This window comes from Lissotriton helveticus, chromosome 1_1, assembly GCF_964261635.1.
Source record: "Lissotriton helveticus chromosome 1_1, aLisHel1.1, whole genome shotgun sequence".
In the NCBI taxonomy this organism is placed as follows: domain Eukaryota; kingdom Metazoa; phylum Chordata; class Amphibia; order Caudata; family Salamandridae; genus Lissotriton; species Lissotriton helveticus.
The window spans coordinates 333,913,229-333,934,960 of NC_136057.1; the positions used below are offsets into that span (position 1 = coordinate 333,913,229).

Below are 21,732 nucleotides of genomic sequence, written 5' to 3' on the forward strand. Positions count from 1 at the left end.
AGCTTTCTCATCTGAAGAACATTTTGGACTTTTTTCCAGGGGAAAGTTCATTTATATGATTATATTTTCATAAACAGAGAGTTAATCTTCCTGTTTATCTGTTGGTGGGTCACCAAATCTGACTGGACTATTACTGATAAGGCTAAGAAGGCTCTCTTCAGAGAATGTGCCACTTACTTGAAAAAGAGATTGTATGTTGATGACCTTCACAAGTACTGCATTTACTGTCTTTACCCATCACATAAGGCGTCAGACTGCAAGAGTTGTCATACCTTTTCAAACAAAACCATTAGAGACAGGGAAGGACGTCTTCTTATTTGGCTCCAGAAATTCAAATCCAGGTCCGACCCTGTGTCAGTTTTGGAGAGTGAGAAGTCTACCTCTTTAAAAATTTGTTACAATCCGATAAAGAGTCCGTCATGAAATGTACCAAGAAGTCCTCTCACGAATCTTCCACAGAGCGCAAAGGTTCTCACAAAAAAAGAACAGCCATCAAAGAGAGTTTCTGAGCCAAGAACGCCACCTAAGGAGCACAAACTACTTTTTTTAAAAACTGGCTTCCGACAAGCCGTTGGCGAGTTCTCAGCCGGTGAAGAAAAACACTCCATCTATGTCTACGACTAAAGGTTGCACTTCAGGCAGGTCGACGTTGATGACTTGTTCTATGGCTCTCTCATCGTAGACTACATCCTTGACATCATCGACGCAAGGTCTGATTTTGTTGACCATTCCTTTAACACTTTCTTCTAAGGAGGAGGGCCCATCATCGACTGAACAAGCGTCATCAACGTTGAGATTGAAGTTAATGAAGACACTATCGTCGTCGAGGAAAGTACTGCCAACTAGGTCATCATCATCATCATCACCATCGTCGACGGAAAAGTCAGCGGAAAAGTCGAACGAGGCAGCAGCGGTCGACGAGGACACCACCTCCATCTAGCATGCCACCGTTGACTGAAACAATACCGTCGATGAAGCCACAACTGTCGACAAAGTCTCATCCGTTGACGAAGTCATCATTGTCATCGGCATCACCGTTGGGAACTAAGTTAAAGGTAGTGGAAGGAACAACATCATCGTGACGCAACCGTTGACACAATCGTCGACCAACATTGTGTCGTTGAAGCTCATTTCACCACCAAAGACATTGGAAACACAAATTACACCAAAACACACCTCAACTAGTAAATTTACACTTCTCTTACCCACTCATCTGTTGGAGGAGGGAGATTCCGAAGAAGAGGAAGGCCTTTTTGGGGAAGCATATAGCCCATCAGAGTTGCACGTCAAGTTTCAACCAGAGGATGACAATGATCAGCAATACTGAAGTCAAACCTATTGTATGCAGTTTGAAAAAAGATATCAGCTATATAATGAAGAAATGGTCACAATGCCCTCTACTTTGCTATCTGATCTACAATTTATGTTACAAGACTACCGGCAGTGCTTCCCACGATCAGTGCCCGCTATTACAATTCCACCTCCTTATGTGGCATTGCTAGTACGAATGAATACTCCTACTGTACTTTCTGTACCGAATACTCCTTCAACTGAAATGCCCCAAAGTCATTGGAAAATCCCCAATTTTCAGTTGTCCCAGAGCCATGGATCAGTGGATGGCTTGGAGTCATCTCTAATTGAATGCTTCCAAAACGTAAATACTCATGTGTGGCGATTTGAAACTTTATGACCTGCTTGCCGCCTGGCCTGATGATCTGAGATTACCTTCTTAAGTATCGAAGGAAGTAAGAAACCTCGGAATGACCATGGACTCCAAGCTGTCAATGAATGCCCAAGTGGACAAACTAGCAAGATTAAGCTTTGTCACTATAAAAACGCTGTGCCAAATGTTCCCTCATTTGGGATTTCAAAACAAAGTCCAAGCTACCATCTTCCTTGTTCTGCCCAAACTCCATTACGCCAATAGCCTCTAACACGGATCACCTTTAACAACTATGAAAAGACTACTACGGATTCAGGACTCGGCTGCCAGACTACTCTTGCATATCAAACCGTAAGACCACATCTCACCTGCTTTGAAAGCCCTGCATTGGTTACCGGTTGCCAGAAGATCCTGTTCAAGCAACTTTGTATCACCCACAAAGCAATACATGAAATGGGACCGCTCTTTATCAGGAATAAAATCACCAAACACATTCAACAAATGAACCTCCACTCTAAAGGGGCATCTCGCCTCAAAATCCCAAGATACAAGAAAATAACCATGGGTGGCACATCCTTCTCTGTTCAAGCAGCCAAACTATGGAACTCTTTACCCCCCCAACATGAGATCTACCGACAACCACCTTACCTTCAGAAAACTACTCAAGAATCGGCTCTTCCACACATTAGCATAATACGCAAACAGAAATTTACAGCATATCACTCTCTATATAAGCATTTATTTTCACTATAGATATATACCTACCTTTGTGTTTTGCTTTGTATAAACATGTAGAATAATTACGTTGCCAAAAGAAAAATCATCTTCGGTCTACATGTACTTGCTTCCATTGTGCATCTATGTACCTTCATGTTCTTGGATCTGTGTGTCTGTAACTTTTCTCCTGAAAAAGCATATCCAATGCACTACCCTATTTCTCATCCTGTACCTCTATCAATATCTTTAATCTAGATATACTTACCTCCCTTTTGCATCTGTAGACTTTCAATGTACTTATGGATGGATATATTTATCATGTTCTTCTAATTTGGCATTTCCAATGCACTACCCTATTTCTCAGCCTATACTTCTCTCAATATATCTTTTAGCCCAAATTTTTGACTCACCTCAAACGTCTTTTTACTACTCTTTCCAATGCACTACCCCACCTCTCACCCTACACATCTATCAAGATATCCTCTACATCCACTCTCTCATCTATCCCAAACCGCATACCACTACTATGATCTCCAAAATAACCATTCCTAGACTCTCTCCTACTCTACCCATCCTTGCATCATCTGACACCTCTTTTACTATATTGATCCCCCGAAACAAACCTTTGTAAACTCTTCCATCTGACTCTTCCCCACCAAAAACCATTTTTACTCATCCAAAAGCCTCCTTCTACTGCTATGACATAAAACAAGAAATATAAAAAATGTATAAATAAATAAATAAATAAAACTTCACTCTTCTATCCCTCTACTATCCTTTTCAATCAAAATAACAGACTAACATGCTCACTTCTCAAATTTCATATTCCACTATACTAATTCACCACTAATCGTTTATGGGTTACAAGGTAGCGTGCTACTCGCCAATTAAGGGTTTCAACACCCCATCAGGGTTACAAGCGCTATATAAATGCAAACCTTTTTCCCTTTCCTACCCCTCCCCAACCCTTCTCAATCCAAATAACTGACTAACATATCCACCACTCAAATTAATTTCATGTTTCACCATACTAATTTAACACTAATCCTTATGGGTTCCAGAGTAGCGTGCTACTTGCCAAAAAAGCGCTTCAAAACCCCATCAGGGGTAGCAAGCGCTATATAAATACAAACCTCTTTCCCCCTTCTATCCTGCCACCTACCCTTCTATATCCAAATAACTGAATACCATATCCACCACTCAAATTACTTCATATTTCACTATACTAATTTTCAACACTAATCCTTTAAGGGTTCCGGAGTAGCATGCTACTCGCCAGAAAAACGCTTCAAACCCATCACGGGTAACAGGTGCTATATGAATGCAAACCTTTCTTCCCCTTCTATCCCTTTGCTATCCTTCTCACTCCAAATAACTGACTACTAGCCACCACTCAAATTACTTTCATATTTCACCATACTAATTCACCACTAATCCTTTATGGGTATCTGGAGTAGGGTGCTTCAACACCCAATCAGAGGTTAACAAGCGCTATGTAAATACAAACCTTTTTTCCTCTTCTATCCTTCTGCTATCCTCCTAAATCCAAATAACTGACTAACCTATCCACCACTTAAAAGTTACTTGCATATTTCACTATACTAATTCAAAATGAATCCTCTATGGGTCCCGGAGTAACGCGCTACTCGCCAAAAAAGCGCTTTCGACGCCTCATCAGGGGTAGTAAGCACTAGACTAAAGCAATTACAATACAAAACAGTGATACAGCCTGGGAATGGGGCAATTACAGGATATCTTCACCTGCCTCATCAAAACCTCCTCTGATAGATTCCCCACCAGAGGATATTGGGGGATTTCACAATTTGTTGGAGCTTGCCGCGAAAAGGTGCTATACCAATTCCTTCCGAGCAAGCTGACTGTTTCTTGTACGTTTTCAAAGAACCATTTGGGAAGTCTGTCAGAGCTATTCCCATAATTGATTACATCTGGGATGAAGGTATTAGAATAATGAAAAACCTAGCCTCTGTGCCAACGGTGCTCCCACGTCTGGATAAAAAATATAAGACCACAGATGCCTTACAGGTGACCCAAAACCAGACTCAGTGTTAATGCAGGCCGCTCAATGCCGCTCAAAAAATCATGTGGCACCTCTTTAATCACCTCTGGAGAGAGAGGGCAGACATCTCGATTCGATTGGGAAAAGATTCTCTGCAATGTCAGCACTTACAGTAAAGGCAGCAAACTCCCTGGCAATCTTAGGGTGCTGTGATCGCCAGATGTGGTCAGACATTGCTTCCTATATTGACCAACTGCCGGAAGATGTTAAGGAGGAAGCAATAAAGAAATTGCATGACAGAGAGAGAGCATCCAATGAAATAATAGATTCAGCCATGGATGTTGCTGTGACAGGTTTTAGGCAACTAGCTTCTATGTTCTGTGATGCCTGGCGAGTATTTAGGATATGCAGCTACTGGTTATTACGAAAACACGTGGGAGACTTCACCAGCTTCTTTACCGGATCGGGTGACCAGCGGCCACACAACTAATTATGGCTTACAGCAACAACCCTATGAAAAGGATTTTCATAATAACCAGTAGCTGCATATCCTAAATACTCACCTCCATCACAGAACATAGAATCTGCTCCATAGGAAAACTTTAATTAAAAGGCACTCCAGTCTCTAGTACTCATAAGACCATCTATTCACCTTTGGGATGGAAGTACAACCGACAATAAGGACCTCAACCATAGGAACTTAGCCCTGAAGAAGTTGCTGTATACGAAACACATGTTGGCTAGGCTAAGACTCTGTACAAAGGAATGCACAACAAGGACAATAAATCATTGAACCACACAGTGAAGTGGATTAACAGTGTTTATTTCTTTCCTACACTCATAACTGTACTAACTTAAGTCTATGTACTACTAGCATGTGCAGGGGACCTTTGAGTTCTTTGTCTGTGATTTACCACAATCTAGGGAGTGGGTGGTTTTCCCTACCCTTTTGCACTGCACTTACGCCTAAGTCTGCTTTAGAATGCCATCACCCCACTAGAACAGCCACCGGGCGTGCAGTACTACTAATACTAATTTAAAGTATCAGGGACTCCCATCATGATGACTGGGAATGATTCAAGCATGTGAATCTATGGAAGCTTTTGAAACTGGAGAAATACAGTTACAGGTAAGTAACGTATTTCTTTGAGAATACAATCCATTCATCTTATCCACAATTCTGGCCCACATTTTCCTTCTCTGGATAATGGTTGCCTAGACCCTCTGTTCCAAGCAACTGGATCTCAACTCTGATTAACTCATTCACCATCACAGTTAATTTTCCAAACATCTACGGCTATTCTGCAAGCAATTAAGATATTGTAAAGAGAAACGGAGCTTGAATGTAGTTGTGGGTTGTGATTGGTGAATGTTTTTTGTTTCAGGAGCCTCTTCTGTAGTAGGAACTGCATGTGTTTTGATTTTGAACAGATGTCTGCAAATGGACGAGTCCATCAAATTTTGTCGTACTTTTGCAGTGTTGTAAACCCTGTCTACCATTGCTACCCTCCGTCTGGACATTACCTCGGTCATTCTATGAAGGCAGACAACTCTAAATATGGCAGAGAAATGTCCACCACATCAACCTTGATAGAGGTTTGTTCTATTCATGGAGGATGGGGGAAGCCTAGGTAGGAATGGCTAGGAAGGACTGAAGGACCAGTTATGATCCTTCCTCCACCAATTTGGATGGTCAACCATCAGCTAAAACCCTAAATATGATGGACAATTAACCGTCAGCCTGGCTTACGGATATGTCTGGCCATGGTGGAGGAATGACTGCCAAGCTCTAAATGAGAAAGCTAAGGAGTTAGGCCTATTTGGGGCATGGAGTAGGCTGGGCCTTATATCAGAAAACACAAAAAATTGTCTAAACCATTCTCGATTTCAAAATCTCAACTTGAAGATCAAACACAAATTCCTTTAGTTTGACCCAGTATTTTTATTTATACCCTTCAAATTCGTAATTCTTTTTATCCTCTCTTTTTCAAATTTGTGCATGAAAAGGAAAAACTGTACATCTTTACATTTGCACTAATATACAATACAATTTACAAACATTTATTTACATTCCACATAATCATTAAAGAAAAATAAACATCATACATCCTAGAAACAATACTTTATACAAACAAACATTATATATTTATGCTTTTCATTCAAATTAGTGAATCTATTATCCAAAGATAAAAGACAAAGTCAAAAAAGGAGCAAAGTTACCAAGAAAACAACTATTTTGCAACTAGCAGATGCTAGTTTACACTATTAATGAAATTACTCGCTCCTTCAGATGTGCCAACGCGTTTCAAATCCAGGGAAAACCAGTTCCCGGATTCTCATCAGGGCTTTGTCACTTTTCTGTATCAATCAGGCAGACTGGGCCTTCCTGGTTTTGAAAGAAGGCTCAGATTACACTGTCTCTCTCCTCATTTTGGAGGCGATGGCTCATTATATTCATAAGGGAAATTAGTTCCCTCTATTTAACAAGTCTAGGTCTCTCTTAGGGGAAAGATTTGTGGTGACAATCTTTATTTCAAGATGAATTCTTTTCAATGGTGTATGAAGTTGACACTTTTCGTGAGCTTGAATGTTACTTTGTTATCCCGGCAGCTTCCATGAATAAAGCTGATCATAGTTCTCAACTGGTAACCATTGCGCTTGCCGGCCCAATGTCAATTTCAAATGAATCCTCTAACTCTGACACCAGGGCAGTACAACTTTCACTGGACCAGGGCCGCGGCCATTTTGGAAAAAAGTGAATTCACTGTTTTCCAAAATGGCCGCAACTTTCACTCGACCGCGGTCGCCGCCTTTTTGGAAAACAGTGAATTCACTGTTTTCCAAAATGGCAGCGGTCGAGTGAAAGTTGTACTGCCCTGGTGTCAGAGTTAGAGGATTCATTTGAAATTTACATCGGGCCGGCAAGCGCAATGGTTACCAGTTGAGAACTATGATCAGCTTTATTCATGGAAGCTGTCGGGATAACAAAGTAACATTCAAGCTCACGAAAAGTGTCAACTTCGTACACCATTGAAAAGAATTCGTCTTGAAATAAAGATTGGCACCACAAATCTTTCCCCTAAGAGAGACCCCGACTTGTTAAATAGAGGGAACTAATATCCCTTATGAATATAATGAGACATCGCCTCCAAAATGAGGATAGAAACAGTGTAATTTGAGCCTTCTTTTAAAACCAGGAAGGCCCAGTCTGCCTGATTGATACAGAAAAGTGACAAAGCCCTGATGAGAATCCGGGAACTGGTTTTTACTGGATTTGAAACGCGTCGGCACATTTGAAGGAGCGAGTAATTTCATTAATAGTGTAAACTAGCATCTGCTAGTTGCAAAATTGGCTTTTTCTTGGTGACTTTGCTCCTTTTTTGACTTTGTCTTTTATCTTTGGATAACAGATTCACTCATTTGAATGAAAAGCATAAATATATAATGTTTGTTTGTATAAAGTATCGTTTCTAGGATGTATGATGTTTATTTTTCTTTAGTGATTATGTGAAATGTAAATAAATGTTTGTAAATTGTATTGTATATTAGTGCAAATGTAAAGAATGTACAGTTTTTCCTTTTCATGCACAAATTTGATAAAGAGAGGATAAAAAAGAATTACAAATTTGAAGGGTATAAATAAAAATACCGGGTCAAACTAAAGGAATTTGTGTTTGCTCTTCAAGTTGAGATTTTGAAATCAAGAATCGTTTAGGCAATTTTTTGTGTTTTCCAAACTCTAAATGAGGCCATCATTTTTATTGACTGTGGGGCAAATTTACAAGCCCTTTACGCCAGATTTGCACCACCGTTGCGCCACTTTTGTGACGCAGCGGCGGCGCAATGCCAGCGCCATGCTGTGGTCTATTTGCAACGTGACGCATCTAGGGAGATGCGTCACGTTGTAAAGCCCTGCGCCACATGTGGGTGTTCCAGCATAGGGGTGGGGCGTTCCGGCGCAGGAACGCCTCCGAAAAGTGGCTGAGTAAAATCTACAAGATTTCACTCAGTCACTTTTACGGCCATGCTGCGTCAAAACCCTGCGCCTGCTTAAAGCAGGCGAAAGGATTGGCGCAGCATGTTAGGGATAGGGACACCCCGAGCCTTGCTGGAGCTGCGTCGTGCTTGCGACGCAACTCCAGCAATGCGCCGCCTTTCCGTGGGGGGATGCGACACGCATCGGCCCATCTGTGCACCACGGTGCGCCGCATTGTAAATGCGGCGCATCAGTGGTGGCGCACGGGTAGGCAGATGCGTCGCAACTCTTCTGGCGCATCCCTGTTGATTAGCAGAGATGCACCAGAAGTAGTAAATCTGCCCCTGAGTTTACAATATTTTCTGCACTGAATTAGCACGCCTGTAATTCATCAATTTTCCTCTCACTCTTTGAGTCTGTGGGAATGTGCTTTATAAAGGATTGAATACTTACCTCTGGTAGCATTTTTTTATTTATACATTTACCCATATTCATCATTACCAGCCCAGTGTTTTAAAAATTATTTTGGGATCCCGCTAATCTCTCATGAATATGTTCAAAATAAAAACAGTTATTAATTTTTATGAAGGTACACCTCATGAAGGAATGTAATTACATTTAAGAAATCATTAGCATCTCTATTACCTTAACAGCTCATTCTATCCTTGCAACAGGAAGAGGTGAAGAAGCAGGAGCATCTAAAAGAGAAGCCCCAGAAGGAGGAGCATCTCACAGAGGAGCCTCAGGATGCAAAAGTAAGGTGAAGGTGGGAATGGAGTTGCCACATGCAGAAAGATGTTCACTGGGGGACATCACAGGGCTGGGGGCACCAGATAGCATCAAGGGAGGAGGGGGGCTGCTGTAGATATCTTCCATAATGTGTTTTACCATAACAGTATTCTCAAGAGGTGTACAATCACAGTAGTCCATAGAGTGAAGCCCGCCTACACCAAAGGAGACAACTATTAGAAGTGGAGCTTAGTCATTTTGGCCACGTTCTAACACATTTTCCCATAGTCACAGAATGACAAAACTCTTTGATACATTCGGCCCTGAGTCTGTGGGCAGGGAAGTATCATTAAAGCAATTGAATACTGGGAGTGGTGGTCCCCTGTAATAAGAGATCAACAAGCGGGACCCAGCACCAACAGAGCCTAGTGACCAATTTGTCCTCCTACACCCTCACCTCTACTGAAGAGGATTTACTCAACAAGGGTTTGGGATTTGTGCCCACTAGTAAACTGGACTAATTCAAGTTTTATATAGCTCTGGATAGACCCAGAGGTATCAGATCGCTTTACATGAGGATCAGTGAGTTACAGGTTCCATAATTATATAGACAAGTATAGACGTAGAAGAAAAGAAAAAAAAATAGATCACACAATAATGTGAGAATTATTAGCGCGTACACACGTCTTATGCAAAGTGAAGAGGAAGAGGGGGAATGGTACATGGCGGTAGGGATTGCAGGTAGGAAAACACAACGGGGAGGCAAGGAAAACGATGTCCAATGTCCGGCTGGGTAGGTGCCGGCCGAGGGGTTAACCAGAGCCACAATCCTCTATAGCTGTATATGACAGCTCCACTGGGCATCAGCCAAAGTTGCTCGCGCACTGCAGTATTATTTGCAAAGTTTTACACAGCACTGGCTAGACCCGGAGGTATCAGAGCGCTTTACATGAGGATCAGAGAGTTACAGGTTCCATAATTACATAGACAAGTAAGGACATAGGAGAAAAAAAAACATGAGATTACACATAAATGTGAAAGTATTAGCGCATACCCACGTCTTATGGGGAGTGAAGAGGTAGAGGGGGAATGGTAAACGGGGGTAGGGAATGCAGGTAGGAAAATACAATGGGTAGGTGCGGAAAACGATGTCCGATATCCGGCTGGGTAGGTGCCGGCCGAGAGGTGAACCAGAGCCAAACTCCTCTATAGCTGCATATAACAGCTCCACCGGGCATCAGCTAAAGTTGCCTCGGCACCGCGGTAAGTACAGACAGTTTTGGTTTCCACCAAGGGGTTATCGCTAAAGTTCCATCAAGAGCACCAGTCACGGTGTTGCTAGTAAACGCCGTCCGCCTCATCCTCCAGCTCGGGGCAAGAGTGGAGAGAGGAGGGGTGGAAGGGACAGTTCCAAAGTCTGCAGATCTTCCCCATTCCCAGCAGCAGTGGTGGGTGTTGGGCATTTGAGCAGGATCTCAGTGGTAGGGGGACCCTGGGTGTTTTGGAGTACTCCTTCCCTACTTAATCCAGAGCAGTTTCTCTGCATACTCCTGCAGCCGTACCTCTCTAGGAAGCTCCGTTGGGCGCTCTTATGTCACGGCATAGATCAGCCAGCATTCCGGTTGAGGAATCGTTGTTTTGGGTGGGATAAAAGTGCGGCGGGACACCGCTCCGGAAGCTGGTGAGAGGGTTCACCACAGAGCATCAGCTCCACGCGGCCATGTTGAGGACAGGCTCCTCCTCCTACCAGGCTAACAGGTTCTCTTTGGTTAGAACCATCTCTCATTCTTGTCTGCATTCTGCGGGTGGTCCCCTTGTCACCGTAGGGGTAAAGTAGCTGGAAAATCTGTGTGCGTCTTTTTAGGTGGCATATGTCTTGTTTTGTGCTATAGTCCCATTGTGTACGCCGCTCTTCCGAAACCTGGGTTTTCCTGTCTGTCAAAGAAAGGTCAGGAGCATGGGGGTTCATGAAGCTGCCCTGTGGGCCCCCCAGATGCCTGCATTGCTCATTGTGTGCTTCTTTCCCAATCATCACTCACTTTTCAGCTCCATCTTCCCCCGCCGCACCCATGTCTGCAGCACCTTGGGCCCGACCACAGCTCATCGGGACGGAATTTCCACACCCGGAGTGTAAGCTCCACACTCGGAGCGGAATTTCCACAATTGGGCCAGAATCTCTGCTTCCAGGTCGGAATCCCCACAATGCATCAGATCTAGTAAATTAACACCAGATTGTGGGTATTCCGGCCCGAAAGCGGAGATTCCGGCCCGATGGTGGAAATTCCACTCTCGGTGTGGAGCTTACACTCCGGGTGAGGAGCTTACACTCTGGGTGCAGAGCTGACACTCCGGCTGCCTAAATTCCGGTCCGAGTGCCGACATAAACCTAGGACAGTCGTAAGTGCATTCTGTGAATACCATGAGTAGTAAGTTTAGGATTTTGTCATAAGTTAGATCTGTGAATCGAGCCCGACAGACGGTTGGAACATGACCCCAGAGGGCCCTTAAAAGCAAAAATCCTAGTATTAGTGGAAGATGCCGAAAAGCAGGGCATTATCAGTAAACACGGGGCCCAATTCCTAACAACTAGTGAGGCTAGGATCCCATATGTCTACACGCTCCCGAAGATACACAAAACTAAGAACCCTCGGTAGGAAGCTGGCTCTGTATATACTATACCAAAGTGAGGTATAGTGTGCACAGAGTCCAGTGGAATCCCAAAGGTTGGTGGATGTAAAGCTAGATAGCCCCTTATTGTCTATTTGTGGGAGTGTGGTCGAGCTGTAAGGCAGTATCAGGGGACAGTGTTAAGCATTTGTTGTACACACTTAGTCCGCAAATGAATTCACACACTCAAAGACTGAACTTCAGACCAACTGCTTTTGTATCAAATATTCTTTTAGTTATTTTATTTCCTAGAACCAAGCAAGCCTGGCACAGGTAAGCGATAAATACTTTGCAGTAAATATGCAGTTGTAATACAGTTTGGATTAGTAATTGTATATGTACTTTGTTTTGACTTACAGTATTGTTTCAGAAAAATGCAATGCTTTATATATACAGTACATACACTTCAAGGGGCTTTTCAGTAAAATACCAGGTAAGTTACTTTTTAGATGACTTTTCTTACATAGAGTAGTATACCTGGATACTACTCTGGGACATTTCCTGCAGGTAAGTAAAATCGTTTTTGTTAAATAGCACAATTTATTTCTATAGTTTTTAAAATTCCACACTTTTTCTTAGAAAAACAGTCAATGTTACCCTATGGAGAAAAATAGTGTTATTAGTTTAAAGGTAAGTATTTGGCAGTGGGAGTTGAAGTTCAGGGGTAGACTAAGGGTTCCCCAGGGTCAGTGATGTACTCTTGTTACACCCTCAGCGGCACTAGGGCGGACAGGTGCAGAGTGTTGAGGCCCAATGTTATCCAGTAGGGGTTAGGGGACTCAGGTTGTTGGCTGCTGACGAGCAGGCCACTTGGTTCTGGGAGCCAAGCTCCTGGTGTTAGGCTCAGGGCAAAAGGGGATATGGTTTAGCACACATATGCACCTCCAGCGGCTCAGGGGAAGTTGGGTGCAGGGTGCAGTTTTGGCAGCGGGGGCACTGTTATTTTCAATGGGGATTGTCGGCTTTGGTTTTTAGCTGCAGGCTCAGTCCAGGAAGACTTCCGGGAGGAACCAACAGCTGGGCAGGTAAGTTGGAGGGCTCTGGGACATAGGTGCACCTCAGGTTCTTTTCCCCAGGGCTCATGTAGGCTCGATGCAGGGGTGTCTTTTGAGGTCGGATTTCACCTTACCTGGCCACTCACGGTAGAGGCGTTTTCCGTGCAGAGGCTGCAGGCGACGTTGGGGAGACCTGGAGGAGCCAACCCATGGTGGACTCGGACTCTGGAGTGCTGGGGGACCCCGCTGGGAGCGGTGGGCCACTCAAACTCAGACTGTAGGCGACGGGTGCTGTGGTAGTTCCAGGCTTCGAGTTTTTTGTCCTCAGCAGGCTCAGAGTCTGGTTTCGGAGTTTCTATGAACAGGGTTGCTGTTTACAGGAGATCCGGGCTTTGTTGAAGGCAGTCAGTCCTCCCAGGGGCTCTGGAGGTTGCTGGCTACAGGAAAAGACGATTTTTGCCGCAGGATCTCTGGAAACTGCAGACGGGCCAGAAGGGCTGGGGCCAAGTCAGTTGTTCTCTACATTCTCCTCTGCTGGGCGTATTCTTTCATCCTTTTTCTTCTTAGGTTGCAGGAATCTGCTTTCTTGGTTTAGGGCTGCCCCTAAATACTAGGGGTGGGCAGCAAATTCCGTTGCGCTCACGGAACTTGCGAAATTTCAGCATTTTTTCACGTTCTGCACGGAACGCGAAAATGTCAAAACTTCCATGGCGGAACAGAATTGTATTGCAAAATGGTGGCGTCTTCTTGGATAAATATGCAGGGCAGGATTCTTCTGGCACAGTGCTCCTGTCACAAAAACTAAACCTCAACAGGAAGCACTTACAGATATAAATAAAGCAGGTGCCCGAGTTGAAGCTCAAATTCAGTAACTCATTAATTAGCCTAAAAAAAATTGTGAGCTTTGTCGAGGCTGGGCAGGTGTGCTTTGCCTTTCTCCCATATCTACTGTCGAAAATGAGCTGTGATGCTTGATCGAGGTTTTTGCACCCTTGACTTTTACGAGCGCAATCCCCGTGAGGTTCCTGTGACCAGGAGCTTCTTTCTCCTTATCTGCTGCTCTGATCGGTCTCTGACCTTTTATAAACACAAGAGGCATGCGAACTCGCATAGAAGCCTGCACGTTTGGCCCCACCCCACACACTATTAGTGTGCACCGTCTTCCCGCCCTTTACCCACTGGCATGGACAGCTCACTCAAGGGACCCTGGCGCCCTTCGACGCGATGGCAAAGTTACTCACACATGGTCACTGGAGACAACTTTTCTGGCCCTTTACGCAGCTGTAGTGTAGGAAAAACACTATACATTTACCCAAAGAGGTAGCACTTACTGATTAGCCAGTAGGAAGCACTCCAGTTGAGTAGAGGTATCACACAAAACGGTGGTGTTTTCTTGGATAAATATGCAGGGCAGGATTCATTCTGGCACGATGCTCCTGTCACAAAAATTAAACCTCAACAGGAAGCACTTACAGATTATTAACGCAGGTGCCTGAGCTGAAACTTAAATTCAGTAACGCATTATTCAGCCCAAAGAAATCGTGAGCTTTGTCGAGGCCGGGCAGGTGTGCTTTCTCCCCATATCTACTGTTGAAAATTAGCTTTGATGCTTGATGGAGGCCTTTGCATCCTTGACTTTCACGAGCGCAATCCCAGTGCAGTTCCTGTGACCAGTAGATTTTTTCTCCTCATCTGCTGCTCTGGTCAGTCTCTGACATTTATAATCACAAGAGGCATGTGAACTCGCATAGAAGCCTGCCCGTTTGGCCCCGCCCCACACACTAGCAGTGTGCACTGTCTTCCCACCCTTTACCCACTAGGATGGACAGCTCACTCAGGGGACCCTGGCGTCCTTCGGCACGAAGGCAAAGTTACACACACATGGTCACTGGAGACAACTCTTCTGGCCCTTTACACAGCTGTAGTGTAGGAAAAGCACTATACATTTACCCAAAGAGGTAGCACTTACTGATTAGCCAGTAGGAAGTACTCCAGTTGAGTAGAGGTATCGCACAAAATGGTGGTGTCTTCTTGGATAAATATGCAGGGCAGGATTCATTCTGGCACGATGCTCCTGTCACAAAAATTAAACCTCAACAGGAAGCACTTACAGATTATTAACGCAGGTGCCTGAGCTGAAGCTCAAATTCAGTAACTCATTAATCAGCCCCAAAAAATCGTGAGCTTTGTCGAGGCTGGGCAGGTGTGCTTACTCCCCATATCTACCGTCGAAATTTAGCTGTGATGCTTGATGGAGGCCTTTGCATCCTTGACTTTCACGAGCTCAATCCTCGTGCAGTTCCTGTGACCAGGAGCTTTTTTCTCCTCATCTGGTGCTCTGATCGGTCTCTGACCTTTTATAAACACAAGAGGCATATGAACTCGCATAGAAGCCTGCCCGTTTGGCCCAGCCCCACACACTAGCGGTGTGCACTGTCTTCCCGCACTTTACCCACTATGATGGGCAGTTCACTCCAGGGACGCTGGCGAATTTCGGCGCGATGGCAAAGTTACACACATATGGTCACTGGAGAGACAACTCTTCTGGCCCTTTACGCAGCTGTAGTGTAGGAAAAGCACTATGAACTCGTGGAAGTTAGGGGTCTCGAGGTCAGTAGCAATAGGCTTCTGACCTTAGAGTGACTATACCCTTGGTGTGCTCATCCCACATGGGGGAGTTAGCACAATCCCTAATCCTGATTGGGGAGTAACTGCCATCTGCAAGACGGTGGGCACTGAAGAGTGGGCTTCACCTCGCCTTCCCCACCTGAGGGGTGGAGTTGGCAGAGGTGGGCACACCTTCTGGGCTGGCTAGTTTTTCCTGCCTGTCTTCCCACCAAAATGGAGGGAGACAGGAAGGGGGCCTGCTCCTGATAGCAGAAGAGGCTGGGGGTTATATTACAAAGGCTGCCAAGCATTTGAAGCTCCCCTGCCACAGATGGCTCTTTCTGGCCTGGGGAAGGTGTGAACACCTCTGCCCAGGAAAGGCTTTGTTTCTGGGCTCAGGGAGCAGAGCCTCCCACCGTAGGGTCCAGAAACATATCTTGTGGTGTCAGACCGGTGTGTACCAGTCAGGGAACACACCAGAGGCTGGTCATTTTTCAGGGGGCATCTCTAAAATGCCCTCTGTGTGTATTTTTCATTAAAACCCACACTGGCATCAGTGTGGGTTTAATGTGCTGAGAAGTTTGATACCAAAATTATGGTGCTGTGGCGTTCGTAATGATGAGCTCCCAGCTCCATGTACTCCTAATGGCAGCACTGCACTTACAATGTCTAAGAATGGACTTAGACACTGTAGGGGTACAGGGCTCATGCACCTATACCCTCACCACTGGCATAGGGCACCCAGCTAGAGGGGTGACTGATCTATGACAGAGCAGTGAGTTGTAGGCATGGCACACAGGGATGTGTGCCATGTCGACTCTTCACTTTGTTCTGCACCAAAACACGCAGCCTGCAAAGGCAGTGTGTGTTTGTAAAGGCACAGGGCCTCTAAGGGTGGCACAAGAAGTGCTGGAGCCCTTAGAGGTCTTTCTTGGTCACAGTACCCTGGGTAACTGTGGTATCATTTACCAGGGGCTGACCTGTGGACAGATATGCCAATTGGGTTAGTTTTGGGGAAAGAACACAGGCCCTGGGAACCTGATTGGCAGGGACCCAGGGCACATTAAGTGAAAGTGCCTCAGTAGTCTGGCAAAACGTGGGGGGGTTACTGCAACAGGGCCCCACTTTCCTACACACATCCCATCTCCTTTTGAGTTTTTCTGGGAGCCCCATAATCATCCCTTTCAATGGCTTGTTGAATCTCTCAACAAGGCCATTGGTTTGTGGGTGATAGGGTGTAGTAAACTTGTACTGCACTCCACACTCTTTCCACATTTTTGAGGTAAGCAGATATGAAGTTGGAACCTCTGTCTGAAACCACCTCCTTAGGAAACTCTACCCTGGTGAAGACACCAATGAGGGCCTTGGCGACTTAGGACTTAGGACAGTTCCACTTAGGACTACCTGTAGTAGTCCTAAGTGGAATTGCTTCAGGGTACCTAGTGGCATGATCCACTACCACTAGAATGAATTTGTTCCCTGAGGCTGTGAGAGGTTCAAGTGGACCCACTATGTCCACACCTACCCTTTCAAAGAGAACCCCCACCGCAGGCAGTGGTATCAGGGGGGGCCTTTGGGTGGCCACCTGTCTTGCCACTGGCTTGACAGGTAACACAGGAGCTGACAAACTCCTTCACCTTTTGGTTCATCTGGGGCCAGTAAATGTGGCTAACTAGCCTTTCCCAAGTCTTGGTTTGGCCCAGATTTCCAGCTAGGGGGTGTCATGAGATAAAGTTAGGAGAAACTCCCTTTACTTCTGAGGCACTACCATTCTCATAGTGGCTCCAGGTGTGGGGTTTCTGGCCCCAGTGTACATTAGTCCCTCTTCCCAATTATCTCTGTGGGTACCACTGACATCTACCTTTTCCTGTGCAGCAGCTTGCTGCCTCAGGCTTTCAAGAGTTGTACAGCCCTGCTGTCCAAGGGCAGCTCTTCCCTAGAGGGCCCCCCTGGGACTAAGAGTTCAACCTGGTGAGGGTCAAGCTCCATGGGCTCAGTTACCTCTCGGGTGTCCAAGTCGTCTCCCTGAGCAGAGTGGTCCTGATCCTTTTGCTGTACAGAAGCGGGTTCCCCAGTCTTCTGCCAGGTTCTTAGTTCCTCAGGAGCAGTACCCTGAAGTAGCCCACCTTCTGGCAGCTTTGACTCTGCACTTTAAACACCAGAGGATCAAAGTGGCCAGATGAGGGGAAGGGAATTAGGGAGGGTATTGCGGGTAGGGAGATCTGGAACAAAGATGGCACAGCAGCTTGAATCTTGATTACCTTTCTTCTTAGTATAATTAACATATGCAAAATATAGAAACAATCTCTACCTGTAAAGGAAAAATACCATGGAATCTAAGAAATGAACTGTTCTGTATTCACTCTATATGCTGAGTGAGTTTATAAAGTGTGATAGCGCTTTTACTTATTTCCTATACTGCGCTGCCCAACTATGAAACCTTGATTCATAAGTGATTTGTTCATACATCAAATGAGGGCAAATGTTCTTACTGTAAATTATCAATTGTCAGAGACTAGTCATCCGTAAGAATGTTCCTAATAAGTCTTTTCTTTAATAACGCTTGGCTTAAGTTATTAAGTTGCCTTGTAAATCTAAAGAGCCTTGAACTGAATTGACTTGTAATTCTGGGCACGTAAGTAATGCTCTGTTCAAGCGCCTCGAATGATTCCAAAAATATACTGTTTCAATTTGACTTGAATATTTTCCACGTAATGAGCGCAAATAGTTTTGTAAAGTATGTCTCTTAAGCAGATGCACGTTGAAAAGCATGTGCGTGTAGCAATAGAAAGAACATGTGCATGCTACAAAATTAACATGAACTTTACCAAAATCAAATGATTGTTGTCTCCTACCTGACGCTGGGATAGTCAGGGAGGTATACCAAACCTGTAGAAGCTTTATTCCCAAATGGACGATAAGTCCAACACGAACAAGGGAAGACGGAAAAAGGATTTCCTCGATAAAATGAAGAAAGCTGAACCCCAACCTGAAGAGCTGTAATAATCTGCGGGAGGTGGATGGTGCGGCCGCTATTCATAGTGGCCATAAATGAGGTACGGAAGCGTCTGTGGGCAAAAGGGGGTGGTAGGAAAAAGAGAACTCCTGTGTGCAGGGCAAAGTAAAATACATGCATTCCAACTTAAGTGCAGGCTCCAGTTTGTATATACAAGCTTCCAATTAACAGTTTATAGCTGTGACAACAGGGTGATTGGAATTAGAACACATTAGGACACAAAAGAAAGAATATGGCACAAACACACAAGGCACACATAAAACAGCTGAGTGTGACTAAAGGGTGATTGGAATTAGAAAACATAAGAAAGAATATGGCCCAAACACACAAGGCACACATAAAACAGCTGACTCTGACTAAATACACACTATACTGGCAGGAACCATAGAACGCACTGGTCGGGGTCATGACATCTTCTTACCTTTACTCTTAGAAGGGTGGGCCATACTTTCAGGTTCCAACGTTTCTTTTTCCCCCTGTTTTCTGCTCTGTGCTCTTGTTTTTACACAAACCAATTCAGGGATATCCAGCATTGATGATGGGTTTTTAGTTCAATCTCAGCCCATGCTGAGGTTTATGCACATCAGTTTCCCCATTTTAGTCTTGTTTTGATCTTTTTCCTTCCTCTCGTTCTAACTGTAAAGCGCTCTGATATCCTTCGGGATCAAGTTCGCGCTATTTAAAACTTTAAAATTAAATAAATAAATAGGGGCCTTCTTGTTTGCTCGTGCAGCATCTCCAGTTAAGTGTTCCAACTTCTTACAGTTGTTACACCAGGCCTTTAAGGGATCATAGTTCTTGCCCCTGTACCTATATTTGGACTGGGAAGAATTTTGGGACTCAGTCCCCTTTGTAGGTTTTTGGGGCCCTTTAGAAGACTCAGGCTTTTTATCTTGAGGATTCTCACTACCTTTTCACTGGGAAGGTTTTGTAACCCCTTTCTTTTGATCATCCCCAGTGGTTGTTTTTGTCACCCTTGTCTTGACCCAATGGTCTGCCTTATTTTCCATTTATTGGGGAGAAATTAGACCTAGGTCTACCAAAGGCTGATGTAACTTTTCATTAGTGCAATTACTTAAAATATGTTCTTTCATAAACAGGATTGTAAAGTCCATTGAAATCATGCACATTGTGTCCAGTTAACCAACCATCTAGTGTTTCAACAGAGTAGTCTACAAAGTAAATCCAGAATTGGTTTTGCGTTTGGTGAGCCCCCCTAAATCTAATTCTATATTCCTCAGTTGTGAGTCCAAATCCCTCAATCATAGTTCTCTTCATGAGGTCATAAGACCCAGCATCTTCCCCAGAAAGGGTCAGGAGTCTGTCTCTGCAGTTACCAGAGAATAGTTCCCAAAGGAGGCCCCCCCAGTGTGACTTCTTTGCTTTTCTCATTTCACAAGCGCTCTCAAAGGCTGTGAACCATTTTGTGATATCATCACTCTCTTCATATTTAGGGACAATCCCTTTGGGGATTTTAGGATCATAAGATTGCCCTTTATCCTTATTAAGTAAATTGCTGCCACCATTGATGGGTGCTTGGCCCATCTATGCTCTCTCTCTTTCTAGAGCCAGCAACCTGGTGACTAGATGCAGTCTTTTGGTCCACCTTGCTAATAGTTTGTTCTCCTCAATGAGGCTGTCCTCGATGTCTTCTGTAGTGCCTGACCCACCTGTGTGGGATCTAGGTACTAAGAGGTTGATTCTTGAAGTCAGGGCCTCTGGGGCCCTTTTCTCCCTATGAAGTGGGGGAAGTTGATCTACCTGGTCATCCTCCTCTTCTTCTTCCTTATCTGTCTGATCTTCACCAGTTTCAGATGGGTGGTCCTTAGAATACCCAGCCAATAGCTCCTGGAGCTTTTGTTTGGTGCAATGGGACTCCATAGTTATGTTTTTAATTTTGCGCAGAGACCTTACCTCCTTGAAAGACAAGTGAATTTAAGGGGTGAGGTCAAGCTCCTCACCCATGTCTTCCATGACATTGTGGTTATTTTCACCAGCAACTGGGTTCTTGTTTGGAGACATGGTTAAAAAACGATTTCTAACCCCTCTAACCCTAACTAAAGTGACCTTCTATTTTCTAAAATTCTAAAGGGTCTCAACCAAGGACCCACAAGATTTTTAGTAATTTTGTAAAAAATGGCAATTTGAAAAATCAGAATTATAAAGACAATTTAAGGGTCCTGTTGTGTAATCAGATGATAACCAAGTTGTCCAACAAATGCAAACTTGTATATCTGACAGCTGATCCACCAATGTAGGAAGCTGGCTCTATATATACTATACCAAGGTGAGGTATAGTGTGCTCAGAGTCCAGTGAAACCCCAGAGGTAGGCAGAGGTAAAGTTAGATAGCACCTCACTCTCTATTTGTGTTAGTGTGGTCGAGCAGTAAGGCAGTATCAGAGGACAGTGTTAAGCATTTGTTGTACACACTCAGTCAGCAAATGAATTCACACACTCAAAGACTAAACTTCAGACCAATTGTTTTTGTATAAAAATATTATTTTAGTTCTTTATTTCCTTGAACCAAGCAAGCCAGGACCAGGTAAGTGATAAGTACTTTGTAGTAAATATACAGATTGTAACACAGTTTGGAGGGCAATTGTAAATGTACTTTGATTTGATTACAGTAGTGTTACTGATAATGCAATGCTTTTCAGAATACAGTGCATATACTTTGAACTTGGACTGTTTAGTAAAATTACAGGTAAGTTACTTTTGAGATTACTTTTCTTACAAAGAGTGGTATGGCTGGATACTACTCTGGGACATTTCCTGTAAACAGGTAAGTAAAATTGTTTTTGTTAAATGGCACAATTTTAAAGAATTTCTTTAGGTTTCCAAACTCCACACTTTTCCAAGAAAAACAGTCAATGTTATCCGATGGTGGAAAATAGTGTTATCGATTTTACGGTAAGTATTTGGTAGTGGGAGTTGAGGTTCTGGGGGTAGACTCAGGGATCCCCCAGGGTCAGTGATGCACTCTTGTTACACCGTTAACGGCACTAGGGTGAGTGCTGAGGCCCAATAATATCAAATTGGGGATAGGTGGACTCCGGTTGGTGGCTGCTGGTGAGCAGTCCACTTGGTTGTGGGAGCAAAGCTCCTAGACTTTAGCTCAGGGCAAATGGGGAAACAAAGTAGCACCAAAGGTGCACCCTCAGCGGCACTAGGGAAGCCGGGTGCAAGTTGCTGTTTTGACATCAGGTTCCTTGTTGTTTGCAATGGGGAACCTCTGGTTTACAAAGGCACTGCAGGCTTGGGGACGAAGGTCTTCTGGGTGCGACCACCACTTCGAGAGGTAAGTTGGGAGGTTAGGGCCTTTAATAATAATAATATTACTTTA

At 44.3% G+C, this 21,732-nt stretch overlaps 1 protein-coding gene across 14 annotated transcripts in view; it reads left to right on the top strand.

Moving 5' to 3' along the window:
• The window catches only part of LOC144804990 (V-type proton ATPase 116 kDa subunit a 4-like), a 6,844,636-nt gene that overhangs the window by 5,372,362 nt on the left and 1,450,542 nt on the right, over nucleotides 1-21,732 (top strand). For all 14 annotated transcript variants that reach the window (XM_078671938.1, XM_078672103.1, XM_078672267.1 and 11 more), the window contains one exon: nucleotides 9,048-9,128. In XM_078671938.1, coding sequence (XP_078528064.1) covers nucleotides 9,048-9,128 — 81 coding nt within the window. The remainder of the gene's footprint in view (nucleotides 1-9,047; nucleotides 9,129-21,732) is intronic.